General features: G+C 42.1%; 1 protein-coding gene across 17 annotated transcripts in view; it reads left to right on the top strand.

The window, feature by feature from the left end:
- Positions 1 to 18,028, top strand: part of Kalrn (kalirin RhoGEF kinase) — a 724,529-nt gene that overhangs the window by 396,581 nt on the left and 309,920 nt on the right. For 12 of the 17 annotated variants that reach the window (XM_045147195.1, XM_045147198.1, XM_045147191.1 and 9 more), the window contains exons 16-17: positions 6,050 to 6,169; positions 12,786 to 13,004. In XM_045147195.1, coding sequence (XP_045003130.1) covers positions 6,050 to 6,169; positions 12,786 to 13,004 — 339 coding nt within the window. The remainder of the gene's footprint in view (positions 1 to 6,049; positions 6,170 to 12,785; positions 13,005 to 18,028) is intronic. The other 5 variants (XM_045147196.1, XM_045147193.1, XM_045147194.1 and 2 more) reach the window with 1 other exon arrangement.

The following is an 18,028-nucleotide window of genomic DNA, read 5'->3' as shown; positions in this document are numbered from 1 at the left end:
GCAGGCTGGCAGCAGTAATGTGTACACAAATCTCACAACTCTTAGCAGCCATCACCATGCTTTCTTTTCATCTGAGCTCCTTTCACTTAGGGCCTCACTTTAAGAGAGAAGACGACCCTTGGTGGAAAGTCGTGTTACACTCACTCTACAAATAAGAAAACGAAGGTACCATAGGATTACAGTGCAACAAAGGCCTCTTGAGAACTGAACTAGAAACCTAGGCCTCCCACTGATTTCCTCTGCAGGGCTTCACAACCATCCTGGGGTTGTGAAAGCCATAGGAAGAGATCCAGCTGCAGAACACATTCTGAGGCTTTCCTGGCCTCAGCACCCAGTCCTAGAAGATGGGCAGGGATGGCCTCAGCTCCCCAAGCAGGTGGTACCTATCAGAAGTCACTGGGGCTCCAACAGATCATGTGTTCTTCTGCTCTTGTGCCCGGTAATTTCCACTAGTGACAGGGGACAGCAACAATCAAAACAGAGAACAGGGAAGGTGTTGTAGTCAGGTTCGCATTGCTGGTAGAAATCACCCAACCAAGAGCAGTTTGTGGGGGAAAAAAAGAGGTTTATTTTGGCTTACAGTCTCAAGGGGGAAGTTCCATGATGGCAGGGGAAAACGATGGCATGAGCAGAGGGTGGGCATCACCCCCAGGCCAACATAAGGTGGACAATAGCAACAGGATAGTGTGCCAAACACTGGCAAGAGGAAACTAGCTATAACACCCATAAGTCTGCCTCCAACAATACACTCCCTCCAGGAGGCCTTAATTCCCAAATTCCATCAACTGGGACCTCGCATTCAGAACACCTGAAGCAAACCACCTCAGAAGGCATTCCTCTTTGACGTGGGAGAGAAATCTATAGTTTTTCTATTGTTTTTATTTATGTGTTGTTCTCGCATCACTAGTGGAGTAAACTTTAATTATAGTTTCCATAGTTGATTTTAAAATGGAAATTTTCATTCTCTTAAGTAGCCATTCTATGTTGGATGGGAACTGGGATGATGACAGGTAGTTGGTCAGATAGGGAACTCGGTTGTCCATGTGTAAATAATCTTGGGTTGAGTATTTGTATGCATGCTCATAATTTCCCTCCTAATACATACATCATAGTTATTCCAATATTATTGTCATTTTGGGTATAATGATCTCCACTTCTGCAGGGTGGGAAAATGCCTTCTTACCAGCATGACATGCATTGCCCACAGAAGGCTTTTGCATAAGTGTTCAAATCTGACTGAAGAAACACACAAAGGCCTTTTGCAAAGGACAGCAATCCTTTGAGGCATCAAGGGACTACTGCTTGGTTAAGCCACCATGCCTCATTAGACAAGCTTGTTTTCCTTGTCAGTAGAGGCTATTTTGTCATGGATTCATCTGATCCAGTTTCAAAGAAAGCATTTGTATCTGATGGAAATTGGTGGAGCAGGAAATATTGATTTCAAAGCTGTTGACACTTGGAAAACGGAGTTAATTTAGATGTCAGTATCGATCAGTAAAGCTAAGTTTGGATGCTGGCTTGAGAATTTCTCTTTGAATATACTCTCTAAAAAGAGGGGGAAAGATATAAAAGGGACACACCTTACTTGAAGAGCCATTAATGGGGACAGACAGGGATAGAACAATAATGAACTATGATTCAGTTCTGTTGTTGGAGCTCACAGATGAAAGATTTATATTGACTGTGTGGTCATCTTAATCTCGTGTAGTCACTTGGAAATAACATTAAATTGCAGCCCTGAAGAGTGATTCACAGACATCAGGCTGAAATTTAACTGTTCAGAATAAATAAAACTGATGAATGCAACTGATTACTTGAGGGATAACATTGGATATTACATCTGAGACAGACGGCACACACACCTCTGGACAAATGAGATCCTTGAAGGGAAATCACTACGCTGTTGTACATGAGCGTGGCCTGTGGACCACCCACATGCTTCTCAGCTTATTTTCGAGACCCCACAGAATGCTCTGATTGCTTCTAGGAAAATTACCCCTGGCAAAGGTGACCTCACATCTATTAGATAATTCAGGAAGATTTGAAAAAAGAAATCTTAATGGCATAAGATACAATGAATTTTCGTACATATTCCTGCAAAAGCAGTATCTTTAGCAGGAAATAATCTAAAATGTATTTATGATAGTGGATTTTTCTTTCTGCCAAATCCTGGTCCAAATTTGCATGTGATCAAGATAGATATACAGAATGAAGGAAAAAAATTCGTTTGACCTTGTACATCTGTGGGAAATAACTATGTTCAGTCTGGTGTCTGTGTATTAAAGTTAGGAGATGGAGTAGAGCCAAAAGAGGGGCAACTAAAGGGACAAGTCTCATCCTTTCATTTCCAAATGGAGATAATTCAGAGGACATATGGCATGTGGACAGTCTATAAAACTATAAAGGATGCATATACTCAGTCTTGTGAACTAAGGAACTCTGGAATTATGACATATTCCTTGTTGGCATCTAATGAGCAGAGAATTTCTGCTGTGGCTGGAATGCCTTGAGAGATCATCTCCAGTAATAGTTCTTGTAGTCCGTTGCCCTGAGGGCAACTTCATGGCTTATGGTAGGTATGACCTGGAGGACAATCATCTGCTCGCCACTTCCCCAACCTAGGAAAAGCAAAGCCCAGGCTGCCCAACTTAAGGGCTTCATCATTTGTCAAGAGCTACTTTTTTCTCATTTGGGCTTTTCTGAACCTCCTTGTCCTGAGGAAGTAGTAGATAGGCATTTTTCACTCTATGACTAAGCAGAAATTGAGCTGAATTCTTGGCTAGTTTTTAAATCCCCAAACAATATTGTTCTTAGATTTTCTCATTTCTACCTACCCAGTTGGCACAGGAATTCCATGGATGTAGGTGTAGTCTTTAGATTTTTAAAGAAGTGGGTAATAGTAGAGCAGGATATGGCTTTTAAAGATTATCTAACCTATTAGGTAAAATATTACCTGAGATTACTGATTAAAGTAGGTTTTATAATTTGAAAAGTACTTTTACATGAGGGGGATGGGACCAACACACAACTTGTTAATAAAGTGCATGATCAATTTTAAAAAAACTGTTATGTTAATGATTTCATTTTTATACTCATTCTTTGCTTTGGCCATGGAAAGTGCTCACGTTTTACAGATGAGAAAACTGAGCCTGAAATGTTATATCCAAGGTTATACAGTTTGAGATTAATAGGCCCAATATTTTCTCATATTAGTTACAATATGTTTTCTACTGCCTAGCACACATTTCGATGTTCACAGAATACCTGACATGATAAGAAAGAGAATGATCACACAGAAATCATAGCAATAAGGTTTTCAGTGATTAGAACAAAGAATACAGATGCCATCAACCCAAGAAGCCCATGTTACATCAGGAGCCAATGAGCTCATCTAAACTATTGAATAAAATTTAACATATCAATTTTTTCTCTTGTTACTGGAGAAACATAACTAAAAAATCGAAGCATTGACTATCTTTGTTCCAAACTGAAAATCCCCACTGCCACCAGCATTATCATCATCACCACCACCAAACTTTGCTTCAATTCTGTAACGCAGAAAGAGGAGGAATAACTATCCCCAGTTTTCAGTACAAACTGAGGTTCTGGGAGGTTAAGTGATTTTGCCTGCTAAGTAACAAAATCAAGTGCTCTGCCTTCAGATATCATGCTTATTCTGTACATTATGCCAGTTCTAATTCCAGGGCTGATTCATTCAAGGGACTTAGTCTCATCCTAGATTAAAGCCATGGATATAGAGCTGGAGAGATGGCTTAGCAGTTAAGGCACTTGCCCACACAGCCAAAAGGCTTCAGTTCAATTCCCCAGGACCCACGTAGGCCAGATGCACAAGGTTGTGCATGCATCTGGAGTTTGTTTGCAGTGGCTGGAAGCCCTGGCATGCCCTCTCTCTCTCTCTCTCTCTCTCTCTCTCTCTCTCTCTCTCTCTCTCTCTGCCTCTTTCCCTCTCTCAAATAAATAAATAAAAAGAAAATATTAATGAAAACACAATAAATCCATAGATATAGACGACTGTGCACTTTTTTGTACTCCTAAAATACAATCTTTATGACGTTAGAGTCCTAGAATGTCTTTGTAAGTAGCATCTGGAAATACAAATGAACAAGAATACAATGTGATTAGATGAAAGAAGCAGGTATTGAAACACCTTCTATTTCTCAATGGAAATGCTGGTAAATGGTGTACCTGCCTCCATAGCCACAACTGATGTGTCCACCAGGCTGCAACTAGAGAAGAAAACACTCAGAGCATTGACTTCAGATAACACATGCAGAAAACGACTTCCTGACATCCACAAGTAAATCAACATACTAATCAGGAAGCAGTGAAACATTGTAGAAAGACATGGTACATAATATGCATTCTGAGTTCCATTTTCCAAAGAGATGAGGCATTTGGCCATGTAATCTGTGAATGCATATACTCAGACTCACAGGCAGTGTTTCAAAATCATTAGCACCTCTAGCCTGTGAGCCACAGTCCACCAGAGACAACAGGGATTTCATATGTAACATGCTGAGCAGTTATTTCCTACAACTAATTGCCTTATGGATTGGCATCTCATCCACAGTCTGCCAGCTTGGCTGTGAATTAACATCTCAATCCAAATCGACCTGCTCCAGCAGGATTTATTACACACACACACACACACACACACACACACACACACACACACACTTATCTATGCACAATAAGGCATCAATCATTTTCTTCCCAGGGATGAAATTTGCCAAATGTCCATTTGAGTTACAGGGCAGTGGACCAGGCTTAGTGTTTCCCATTGTTCAAGATGAGAAAATGAATGGGAGAAAATTATGATAGAAATCTGAAACAGACTGTGGTGTCTTATCCTTTGGCAGGGAGTAACAGATAGATGGTATTTACTGATTTTTGAAATTTCAAGATAATTTTTATTTCCTCACCAAGCCAAAAAAAAAAAAAAATTCTCAGACTACCCAGAAAAGAAGGGATTAGCAATATTCTGGTAACCAGATACCAATTCTTCCCACTGGATTATCTGCTCTGACTCTAGAAGCTGATCTATGTTGTCCAGGACTACTGCTCTTACCCTCCTTATCCTAATATTTCTTACCCGAGTTTCCTTTCACTCAGTAGTCATTAGGGTCCCTAGAAGTAGAAGTAGTGCCCAGTAGCCCAGCCATAGCCACTGAATAATTTGAGTATAATTTGCTCTGCTTTTTTCTGATATCATTGGATGGTGCTATTTTGAATTATTCATGCTCTTTTGCTTGTCTTCTCTCCCTCCCTTCCTCCCTATCACCCCCCCTCCTCCTTTCTTTGGGTCATTTGTCTTCCAAACCTCAAGTCTGTCTTCTCTTGCTATTGTATCAGATAGAGACAGTTGGAGCCACTGCTCAATGTCACTTGGGTAATATCCATTACTTTCAAAACATTATCACGTTGCATTGTATTAACTATGTGAGATGAAAATATGACTTGCATGTTGCCCTAGACATTGTGAAGTGGACCCTCTAAGGGATAGGTGAAATATAGGTTGAAATAATTCAGTAAGGCCTTCTGTGGTGAGTACGTAAAGGTGACACATATAAAACAGTGTGGCTGTACCAGATGAGGCAAAGACTGTGTCTAACAGTAGTGGTGAGATGCAGAAAGTTTTAAGAAGTCATCATTTGAATTGGGTCTTAATAAAAGGATAACAGGTGGAATTTATTTATGCCTTTCTGTGTTCCAGAAGGAACTTTAGATGCACATACAACTAGGTAAAGTAATATTAATTAAGTGGGTGGGGAAAATTGGGGTCCTAGGGTGATGGAAGTGGGAGAACTAATACATGGAGATGGACATGAAGTAGGAACATGAAGTAAGTGCCTCACAGCACAAGGTTCTAGAACAATTGGAGAGGTGGCCACTTAAGACCATTCTTGTCTTCTCTCCAACAGAAGATAAAAGATAGAGAGCCCTCAGACTGATATTCCCTTAGAGAAGGCAGCAGCTCTGGGGAAGCTGCGGCTGGCCATTTAACTGTGTGCTTATCCCAACCTCCTAGGTCTTGGGATGGATCCGCAACGGAGAGTCAATGCTGAATGCCAGCCTGGTCAATGCCAGCTCTTTGTCTGAAGCAGAACAGCTGCAGCGGGAGCATGAACAGTTCCAACTAGCCATTGAGGTAATACCCACATCTGGATGCACTGTCTTCTCTTCCCCTTTTTGCTCCGAGTCTGGTTCTCTGAGAATGGGTATTCTTTTAGTTGATGGAGCTCTTGTTCTTTCTTGTGAAATGGTCTCCAGAATTTCCCTATTATCCAGGTATTGGCAGGGAATCAAGAAAGCACCCCCCCAAAAAAGCCCAGTATCAGAAGTACTCCCCCTACAAATGAGAATGTTTGTTGCTCATTGGTGCCTTCAACCTTTAAGGCTCCTGGTACATTGATATTTTTGCCCATTATAGATTACGTGTCAGGTGAGAAATATAAAGCGAAAAGGTTGGAAGCAGCTTCCAATTGAGGATCACTCAGGACTGGGAATAAACAAGCGCATAAATCAATACCAGCTTGGGATCCTTCTTTGAAATGTTCTGTTTGTAGATCATTGTCTGCCTTTTCCTGAGGAGCATGTCCATGGAGCAGATTGCACCAGGGATCTTGCTCACTGACGTGGGTGTTCAGTGACACTGGCAGAAGCTGTGTTTGAAGAATAAGCTGCAACTACAAGTTCATCAACTAGGATTTCTTTAAAGCCTATTTTAAACATAAAACCTGCCAGGCATGGTGGTGCACGCCTTTAATCCCAGCATTCGGGAGGCAGAGGTTGGAGGGTCACTGTGAGTTCGAGACCACCCTGAGACTCCATAGTGAACCTGGGCTAGAGTAAGACCCTACCTCGAAATACCAAAAGGAAAATTTTTTTAAATACATAAATATAAAATAAAACCCCACTTATGATAATCTAATATAAATGTTGCTTTACTTTAAACAGTACCTTTAATTATCCTTTTTACCAGGACATTCTCCTTCCCAAAGAGAATTTAGTAAATTGATTTTCAGTGGTGTCAAAGAAAGAGTAGGAAATGGAACATTGTAACTATATTAAAATTTAGTTCAGTACCAGTGGGAAAATGGAGTGAAATTTCAAAGACAGTGGTTCATTGCTGAACTCAGCCTACACACTTAGCTCACACACTGTGTACATAAGAACTTCAAAGGCATTATTTTCTTTAAAAATGGTCATTATGAGCTGGAGAGATTGCTCAGTGGTTAAAGTACTTGCATGCAAAGCCTGACAGCTTGGGTTCAGTTCTCTAGTACCCATGTAAAGCCAGATGCACAAAGTTGCACATGTGTCTGGAGTTTGTTTGCAATGACAAGAGGCCCTGATGTGCCCACGCTCTGCCTCCCTTTCCCCGTCTCCTTGCAGATAAATACATGAAAAATATGTTTTAAAAATGATCATTAGAATTTTATACGTAGTGGTAGGAAAATAATAATTTTTAATAATAAAAGTTTAATCACCCATACCCATAAATGTCTTTTAATGTAGTGATCCAACAGATTGCTAGCCATTTTAAACTAATACTGATTGAATTCAGCCATTTAATTTTCCAGAAGCCATCTTACATACAGAAATAGACCATAAGAATGAATGACATGTTTCCATATGCTACTTGGTATCTTCTTAGGAACCGTTTCTAGTTCTGGAGTGCTGTCTGTTATTTGAGATTTAAAAATAAATTGTATGTTGTACACACAGTATGAGCAAGTCATTGTCGAAGGAGAAACTAGTCAGATGCCAGAAGTTTTATGTCTCTACTAGCTTATGACATTCCCAAATATGGTAGTGTTAGGATCTATTCACTGTAAGGGAAAACCTGGATTGAGGTTGCATTTGTGTATACTGTGATCACATTCCTGTTGCATAGGCAGCAATGAGGGTGGGTAACAGGACACTGTGGGAAGACAGCTCTTAGCCACTTTTTCTTATTTACCTTGACAAAGGTTTACATGCCCTGTGAGGTGATTAAATATTAATTCCTTTAGTCAAATATATGGCAAGTAAGACCAAGTGTCATGACATACAAGTATCTCAGTGAGCTGGCAAGAAAGAGTGGATAAATGTTTTCACAGTACTGTTGAAATACTAAATTCATGTGGCTGTGTATGCAATATGCTTTAATTTATACTAGATGCTGCTTCATCCTTACATAGTAGAGGCTTGCTAAACATAAGGCCTATGTCTCTGTACAGGAACAACTTGCACAATATTCTTGGACTCAATGCTGAGCTGTAGGCGACTCTGGGATTGGTGTGGCTGGTCTCATGAGGTCATGGCAGAGCAGATAGGATTCTTGGAACATCTTTGGAAAGGGTGGTCAGCAGGGTCTGAAGCATGATGTAAAGCACACAACCCAAATTACAGTATATGCTTCTCCTGCAGTACCCATGCTTCCCTGGAAACAGACATGTAGACCATACTCTGCATCAGGAAGAAAACATGCCAGGGAGGATATGAGAAACTGTTCTTAGTTTTGAGACATGATCTTGCTCTAAAGTTCAGGCTAGCCTCACACTCACTATATAGCCCAAGCAGACCTTGAACTCATGGCTGTCCTCCTGCCTCAGCCTCCCAGGTACTGAGAATTACAGGCATATGCTACCATACTCGAATGTATGTGAGCAATTTATTTATTTATTTAATTATTTGACAGAGAAAGTGGGAGAGAAAGAGAATGGGCACACCAGGGCCTCCAGCCACTACAAATGAACTCCACGCATGTGCCACCTTGTGCATCTGGCTTACATTGGGTCCTGGAGAATCAAACCTGGGTCCTTTGGCTTTGCAGGCAAATACCTTAACCACTAAGCCATCCCTCTAGCCCATATGTGAGCAATTTTAAAGGGAGTGTAAGTAACCTGGTTGGGCTTACCCCATTTGCCAGTGTTACCACAGGCCTTGATAGTGCTTGTAGGTAGATGTGGGAAGGACGTGCACAGTCAGAGGGAAGGCGGTACAGCTGTGGCAGTGCACAGCTCAAAGTCCAGCAGTCTTCTAGAGGCTGAAGCAGGAGGCTTGCTAGCTCAAGGCCAGCCTGGACTATATAACAAGGCCTTATCTCAAAAATTATAAAGGAGGGGATTATTAATAACTAAAGCAGAAAAATGCATGTACACTGGCACTGGGCAAACCAGGATATACGCTAACCACAGCTTTGGTGGCCTGATTGCGCTAAAGGTTTTTAAACCTTCCAAGGAGTGTCAGAAGTTCCACCTGAAGTGGCCTTGGCTTCAGAAAAACTCCTCCAGAGTCAAACCGGAGAGCTATACAGCTCACCTAGAAGCAGCCTGGCCTATTAAGCAAACTGCATTATTAGTTGCTGGTGTTCTATGTGCGGCTGATGTCCCTTTAGGAACTGTGGATTTCATAGCAAGAAGCGCAACATTAAAATCCATTTGTATTTGAAATCCTCTTATGCATCTTAACCAGAAAGATCATGCTAGGGAAAATGTAGTTACAACTGGATAATAAATTCAATTAATTCAGTTCAATTTTCTTGTGCTTATTCCTGCTAAATATTAATGCCCTGATAATCCACATCCTAAAGATAAAACATTCACTAGGATTAAATAGCAAGTAGAAGTAAATGCAAAATCATGACTTAACCCAAGAAAAGCAAAGACTATGCCATGTGGATTAAAATTTATCATTTAGGAAATCAGAGGGGAAGGTGTACTGAGGACTTACATAGTAACAAGTTTCATAGTAAGGAAGATCATTATAACGTGCCATGAATGGTAGAAAAATCAAGGCTACTTCTCCACTCTTAGAGAAAAGGACATTATAACATGCTTATGATGATAAGTATATGCTAGTTTTATATATTAAGGAAAGGGCAGATAAATATTATAGTCACTGATGTTCATCTGGTAAATCTTACACCAAATGAGAAATATAGATACCATTCTGATCCCAGAGATAAAGTGACAAGTAATGAGAACACCAGTTTAAGAATAAGTCAAGCTTACATTTTCTCTCTGGTTTCATCACTTGCTTTGTTGTACAGTTGGGGCAGATCATTGAGTGTTTTAGTCACTATGATGAAAATAAAATCCACCTCACAGTAGTGTTGTGTGAATAAGAAAAATCCATGCATCAGCACAGGACCCAGCACAGGATAACCAACAGCTATTTAAATATTTCCCAAACTCTCCCTCTCCCTTAACAGTAACACCCTCTAGGTAAGAGGAATGCACCAAAGTTAGCTGAGTGCCGTAGGCGTTCAGGAAAAGATAGTTCCCCCCTAAGCCTTAAAAGCCCTCATTGAAGGAAGGCAGGTCGGAGGTGAGTCTCAAAGAAAAGTTAGGACACAGTCACAGAGTTAGGAGGCATCTGCCAAAGTCAGGAAGAAGGAAAGTAATAAAGACAAGGAAGCTTGCCACATGCTTTCAAAGGATTTTTGAAAGGAAGTATAGTTGATATTGTTATACTAGTAGTTAGGAACCATTTTGTGAGGAGCTGTTAATGGCATGTAGTTGGAACTTAAATTCATAGCTATGAGGAAACCACTGCAGGCTTTCTAACTTATAAACATTTATATGAGCTTTAGAGCTAGAAACACCAAGTTACTTAATGTAAGTACTTCCCATTATATTGAATGGTTAGAACTATAAGGAATAGACTGTGGATGTAGTTCAGTGGTGCCGTGTATGTTTGACATGGTCAAGGCCCTGAGTTGAATTCCCAGCATGGAAGAGAGAAAGAAAGAGAGAGAGAGAGAGAGAGAGAGAAGGAAGGAAAGAAGGAAGGAAGGAAGGAAGGAAGGAAGGAAGGAAGGAAGGAAGGAAGGAAGGAAAATATTAAAAAAGAAAAAGATAGATCTGAGAGATTAAAGATGGAAGGCAAGAAAACTCACCAAGTCACCTCCATAGAAGTCTCTGTATATGAAGTAATGAGGACTGGGCTAGGATGGGGAAGTAGAGAACAGCAGACAAGAATGATGACAAAATTATGATTCTAGGTGGCAGAGAAGACAGGATATTGGGGGTTGAGGCAACAGAAGGCACTGGGACTGTGGGAAAACCATTTTTCACTGAAGTTCTGAAAGGTTCTCATTTAGGGCTTAGGACCTCTCTGGTCTCCAGGAAGATGGCCACTTTAGCTAAGAATGCTCTTTGCAGCAGTAGACACAGGACAGATGACAGACCAACTGAGCGAGTGCCCCTCATGAGAGTGAGAGGTGTACAGATAGCTCCCTCCCACCTGAAGACAATTGGAGGAAGATAGCTGTCAACAAGGAGACTGTGAGTCATCTGCAAAAAGGAGATAATATAAGCTAAGGAAATAAATGAGGTTCTGCAGAGGTGACAGAAAAGGAGGGCTGACCCGGGCATCTCTTACTATGTTTAGGAAATAAGATGGTGCCAGTGAACCAGAGAAAGAAAATCGGGGATTTGTAATGGTTTTTTTCTGACCTATTTTTCTTTCTCTAGCTACATGCAGTGTTTAGGAGCCTGACACTGATGTGGTCATCAGGACCCAAGCAGTGAGGGGCGAGGGTGAGGGCGAGGCGAGGTGAGGGCACAGAAGGCCTGTGTGGCTGGAGGAGACGGCGCGGGTGAAGCTACTGCAGGTTCTGGGGAAAGAGAAAGAAGCTAAGAGGCATGGGCAGACTAGAAAAAACAAGAAGGAATGCATAAGCTGAAGATGCTGAGAGGGTGAAGGAGAGTCGTGGTGAGGACAGGTGCAGGTGTGGGTGAAAATAAAGGAGACTGCACTCACAACTAAGGAATGCCACATGGGACAGCTCTGAGAGCCGTCTCCGCACTGCTGCCTGAGTGGAGCAGAAAGGAACTCCAGAGAGTCACTGGGCTTCTAGCTGTCCCTTTCCACCTGAGCTGACCCTCAAGGCCGTGTGAGCATGATGACACCATCAGCTAGGACGACCCAGTTGTTGAAGCCGCAGTGCTGTTGGCCCTGTCACGTCAGCGGTGCTCTGAGCAACAGATCCGTCTTAGGAAACTTGAACCCCGTTGAGTTTGCTCCTCACCACCCAGTCCTCCAGCCTGCTCAGTCACCTCCTGCAGTTTGGGGAAGCCAGAGAATGCCTGAAACAGAATGCATAGAGGAGATAAGACGCATATCATATGCAGGCATGTCTCCTAAAAGCAACATAACTAGGGCGAGGGTCCGCGGTCGTCCCCTGTGCCGCTCGGCTCCTTTGGCCGAATCACTAAGAAAGGACGTGACAAGTTACTGTTCAGCTCCATCGATCTTATCCCTCCTAGTAGAATCCCTTCTGACCGGTTATTAACGTTTAAGATGCTTGCATTGCTGTCTGGGAATTTGCACTTACATGGGTTTTTAAAAGCACACATGTTTACTTAATCTGTAAAATGATACTGCACCAGCGATCTTTGAAAATTTAGTGATGAATGCTTTTGTGATTAGACTGGAAAATTTTAATTAATAGCCCAATCCGTGAGCAGATTTCCACACAACTTCTGTTTCTCTACCATGAAAATTGAAATGTTCGCAACATCCAGAGTGTGGAAGTAGAGAGTAGAGGGTGGGGGTGAGAGTTAGTTAGGATCCTGAGAGATTAATGGAAATGTATGGTAGCCTTTTGAAAATATGCTTTAGAAACAATACTGTATTGATCGCCATGATGAATGGATCAGTCATTTAAAGCTCTTTAACTTTTCTGCATCTTTCCACTCACGCCTCACTCCACCCCCTCCCATACCACACCTGGGTTGTTCCCACGGACTTCTCTCTCCTCCCCTCGTACCCAGTCCCTCTTTCATGCCACTTCCTTGCAGAAGACACACCAGAGCGCCCTGCAGGTACAGCAGAAAGCGGAGGCACTGCTCCAGGCCGGCCATTACGACGCAGACGCCATTCGGGAATGTGCCGAGAAGGTGGCCCTCCACTGGCAGCAGCTCATGCTGAAGATGGAAGACCGGCTGAAACTGGTTAATGCCTCTGTGGCCTTTTACAAAACTTCTGAACAGGTGAGGAAAAGGGCTGCTGGGCTTGTGAGACAGAGGCTGACAAAGGCTCTTTCTGCCTCACGTTGTGGCTCCATCCAGAAACCAGGCCTCATGATGCTCACCCTCGAGAATAAAGGAATGCTCTGTGGAGACACCATAGTTGGCTACTTTATCATTTTTCCTTTATAGCAATGGACCATGTGATTGTTTTTCCATAAGTTCCTCAAACTCATCCAGTCAAAATGGAGGAGTTCAAGGTGAAAGTGGGTATATGCTGAATGCTTTGTTTTAGCAGTCAGCCAGTGCCATAATAATGTTATGCAATAAATTAACCCCAAAACTTGATCATATAAAATAATCATCATTAACTTCTGTTTAAGCATCTTGGGCTCAGTAGCTCTAGACTCTTAGCTGCACCATGCGTCCAGTTCTACTTCTGTGTCTGTCTCTCATCCTTGACCAGCAACTACATGAAGCACATCCACAGTAAAGGGAGGGGTACACAAACCCAGACTCCACTGTACAAGCTTTTACTGCTATCACATTAGCATACCATTGGCCGAAATAATCACATAGTTGAGTCAACATCAGTGAGGCAACAATGCCTCCTGTGAAGTTGAGAGAGAAAAATGAATCTTCGCTGAATAATAATATAATCTACCCCAAGCATTGAACACTGCTTGAAAATATATCCACTCATGGGGACCTCAGTGTAATAGAAGAAATCCAGCTATCTGTCATTGGGGAACGATGATCCTAAGTGATCAGATGGTGCAACAGGGGCAAAAAAGCAAAAGATGTATAGACAGAACCCTGAAGGTGCAGAAGTTTACCATACCAGCAAAATGTGTAAAGCCCATATTTTAAATGATTTTAGTGATCAAGGAATCTTTTTATAACATAGAGGCTTAAAGCAGGAGTGATTTTATTCAGTGTAATATAGTTTTCTCATTTGAATTGCTCCCTAGTAGAAATAGATCAGAGGAGCATACCCTTGAGTGGCTTTCAGACGATGATTGCAAAGTCTGCCTTGGAGCACATATAACATGTCCAGCCAGAACCAACTGTGAGTGTTATATAGTCCCTACCACATACTTCTGTTGTTTCAGAGAGGTGATGCTTTTTTTTTTTAGAGTGACAGAGAGAATTGGTGTGCCAGGGCCTCTGCCATTGTAATCCAACTCCAGAAACTTGTGCCACCTAGTGGGCATGTGCAACCTTGTGCTTGCCTCACCTTTGTGTGTCTGGCTTATGTGGGATGTGGAGAGTAGAACCTGGATCCTTAGGCTTAACTGCTAAACCATCTCTCCAGGCCCGAGGTGACTTTTATTTTTTGCCTAACTCTAGCCCGGGCTGACCTGGAATTTACTTTGTAGTCTTAGGGCAGCTTTGAACTCACAGCAATCCTCCTACCTCTACCTCCTGACTGCTGGGATTAAAGGCATGCACCGCCACACCCAGCTCCCTGAGGTAATGTTTTTGATGGCTAAAAACTAAGATGACAAAGCACTTTCCCAGTTGATCTTTAGGGCCTGATTTTACATGATGATCCTAAGACTTATGTGAAAATAAAATTCAAAGAACCTAGCATAGCCAAAACAATGTTGACAAGGAGGAGCAGTTAGTGGAGTTACACTGCCTCATGTAAAGACTGCTCTAAAGCCACTGTGACCCACATCAACTACTATTTGTGTAATATACATACACAATCGAACAGAATTGAGGTAAGAGGAGTCAACTCACATATAATCAGTTGATTTTTTGATGAAGCAATTCAGTGAATTAAAAGAAAATCTTTCCAGTAAATGTTGCCACACAACTGAATATCTATATGGGATAAAATGAGATACAGTCTCTATGTAATCATACACAGATTTCCATGTGAGATGGATCAAGATGGTGAAAGGAACAGAACATGCAATTAAAAATCAGGAATTTAGCCAGGCTTAGCAGCACACATCTTTAATCCCAGAAATTGGGAGGCAGAGGTAGGAGGATTGCTGTGAGTTCAAGGCCACCCTGCAACTACATAGTGAATTCCAGGTCAGCCTGGGCTAGAGCAAGACCAGACCCTACCTCAGAAAACAAAAACAAAAACAAACAAACAAAAAAAAGAATCAGGAATTTAGTCTGGGCATGGTGGCTCACACTTTTAATCTCAGCACTTGGGAGACCAAGGTAGGAGGATCACTATGAGTTTGAGGCCACCCTGAGACTACATAGTGAATTCCAGGTCAGCCTGGGCTAGAGTGAGACCCTACCTCAAAAAAAAAAAAAGTTAGGAATTTGACCTGGAGAGATGGCTTAGTGGTTAGGACACTTGCCTGAAAAGCCTCTGGACCCATGTTTGACTCCCCATATCCCACATAAGTCGATGTATAGGTGGCACATGCACAAGGTTGCACATGTCTCTAGAATTCAATTACAATGGCTGGAGACCCTTGTGTGTCAGTTCTCATTCATTCTCTCCCTCTGTCTCTCTCTCTCTCTCTCTCTCTCTCTCTCTCTCTCTCTCTCACACACACACACACACACACACACACACACACACACACATACTTAAAAAAAAAATGACTAGTCTTTTTCCGGGCATGGTGGCGCATGCCTTTAATCCAAGCACTGGGGAGGCGGAGGTAGGAAGATCTCAGAGAGTTCGAGACCACCATGAGACTCCAGAGTAAATTCCAGGTCAGCCTGGGCTAAAGTGAGACTGTACCTCAAACAAACAAACAAACAAACACAAACACACAAAAAGGAAAAGAAATCAGGTATTTAACCCTTAACTGACCTTGTTATGGTTTCTCTGCCTCTCTGGATTTCTGTTTCCTGGCCTATTAATGTATTTCTATTTACTGATCATTTCATTTGTTCTAACTTTCAAATGCGTTGTTTCTGCTACAGTAGATCCCATGTAATTTTAGTCATAAGTTTCTACAGGTCTACCGTCTGTTTTATCTCAAGACATGCATCTGCCTGCACACTTTTGTGTGTTGCAGGAGAGGTACCTAGAGATGGGGCTAGACAAGTCACCTTGTGATGAGAAGCAGACCTTTTTGTGGCCTAGGAAATATGATTGGCAATAAGGAAGTTATGTCTGATGTTTTGTGTGTGTGTGTGTGTGTGTGTGTGTGTGTAGACACACATGTAGAGGTCAGAGGAAAATTTTCTTGGGTATGTCTTTGTCTTCCACCTCATTCAAGGTAGGGTCTTTCTATGCTCACTATTGTTATTCAGTAATGTGATGGCCTGAGCCTCCAGGAAATTCTCCCCTCTCTGTCTCCCATCTCACTGTCAGCACACTGGAATGACAGAAACCCACCACAGCTTCTGGCTTTTTATGTGGAGTCTGGAGATTAAACTCAAGTACTTAGGTTTTATCCACGGACTCATCTCCCCAGTCCCTATCTGAGACCTCTTTCATCTCAGTTCATAAATCAATGGACATTCTGTCCAAAAACACATTCTTCATCAAGAAGAATGGCTTTATTAGAGGCGGCCACAGATAGTTAGAGCTGCTCGCTTGCTCTGTCTGCTGTACCCAAACAATTAGCTAGCTCATGTCTACTGAAGGAAAGTATAGAAATTTAGATTTCTGTTTTATTTTTTAAAATATTTTATTTATTAGAGGGAGAGAGAGAGAATGGGCACACCAGGGCCTCCAGCCACTGCAAGCGAACTCCAGACACATCCATCACCTTGCACATCTGGCTTATATGGGTACTGCAGAATAGAACCCTGGGTCCCTAGACTTTGCAGGCAAGCACCTTAACTGCTAAGCTATCTCTCCAGCCCTAGATTTCTGTTTTCTCTTTGTTTTGTTTTGTTTTCATGCTAAGGATGGAAGTCAGAACTAATGTTGTACTGGGTTTCTATTTCCTATCTTTTCCCCTGCCTAAAAATTTCTACCTGTGGGACCCAAATGCTAGGTTCCCTGAGATTTGCACTACAGGACTCAATCTAACTTTCCCTGCAAACTCCCTTAAAAATGTTCTACTTTGTTCTCAGGCCACATGGCATAAGGTCACATAGCATGGTTTCTGTGCATTTTCAGAACTAAAAGTTGCTTAACTGTCTTTGATGTTGACTTAAATGTATTCTCCCTCGAAAGGAAATGTAACTGTTAATTCTTTTTTTTTTCTTTCTTCTTTTCTTCATGTTTGATGTGTGTGTGTGTGTGTGTGTGTGTGTGTGGTATGTGTGCATGTGTATATGAAAGTTTGGAACCTGTAGGCACACATGTGAGCAAGTGAGCATGCACTTGTGGGCCCATGCATGTGAAGCCCTCAGGTTGACCTCAGCTATCTTTCTTTTATTATTATTATTATTTATTTGAGAGTAACAGACACAGGGAGAAAGACAGATAGAGAGAGAGAGAGAGAATGGGCGTGCCAGGGCCTCCAGCCACTGCAAATGAACTCCAGACGCGTGCACCCCCTTGTGCATCTGGCTAACGTGGGACCTGGGGAACTGAGCCTCGAACCAGGGTCTTTAGGCTTCACAGGCAAGCGCTTAACCGCTAAGCCATCTCTCTAGCCCTCAGCTATCTTTCTTAAGGGCTATCTTCATTATTTATTGAGGCAGGCTCTCATTTAGACCCAGGGATCAATGATTCTGCTACCTCTTTAGCCAACTTATCCTGAGGATCTCCTGAGGATCTCCTGTCTGTCTCACTAATGCTAGGATTATCAGCAGGCTGCCATATCTGCCTGATTTAGATGGGTGCTGGGGATCTGAACCTGGGTCCTCATGCTTGTATAGCAAGCACTTTATCCACTGAGCCATCTCTCCAGCCTCAGGAATGTGATTTTGTAACAGATATCCAAGACATGACACTGCCTTCTGGTAGAACTTGGAACAAGAGGACAAAAATGATTTTTTTATGGTGCATAAATCACACAAGAGCGGCAGCTTACCCCTCTCCTCCTTATATGTTCTTGAAGTTCTTTGCTCTAGAACACATACTGCTGCTTGGGCAAGTCACCAAGTATCTTCTCCAAATCCCATTCCCTATTCTACATAATTAGTAGTGATTATGAGGTTACAAC

Source organism: Jaculus jaculus, chromosome 4 (genome assembly GCF_020740685.1).
Source record: "Jaculus jaculus isolate mJacJac1 chromosome 4, mJacJac1.mat.Y.cur, whole genome shotgun sequence".
NCBI lineage: Eukaryota > Metazoa > Chordata > Mammalia > Rodentia > Dipodidae > Jaculus > Jaculus jaculus.
The sequence above is the reverse complement of the archived record's forward strand: the minus strand, read 5'-3'. Positions and strand labels throughout refer to the sequence as shown.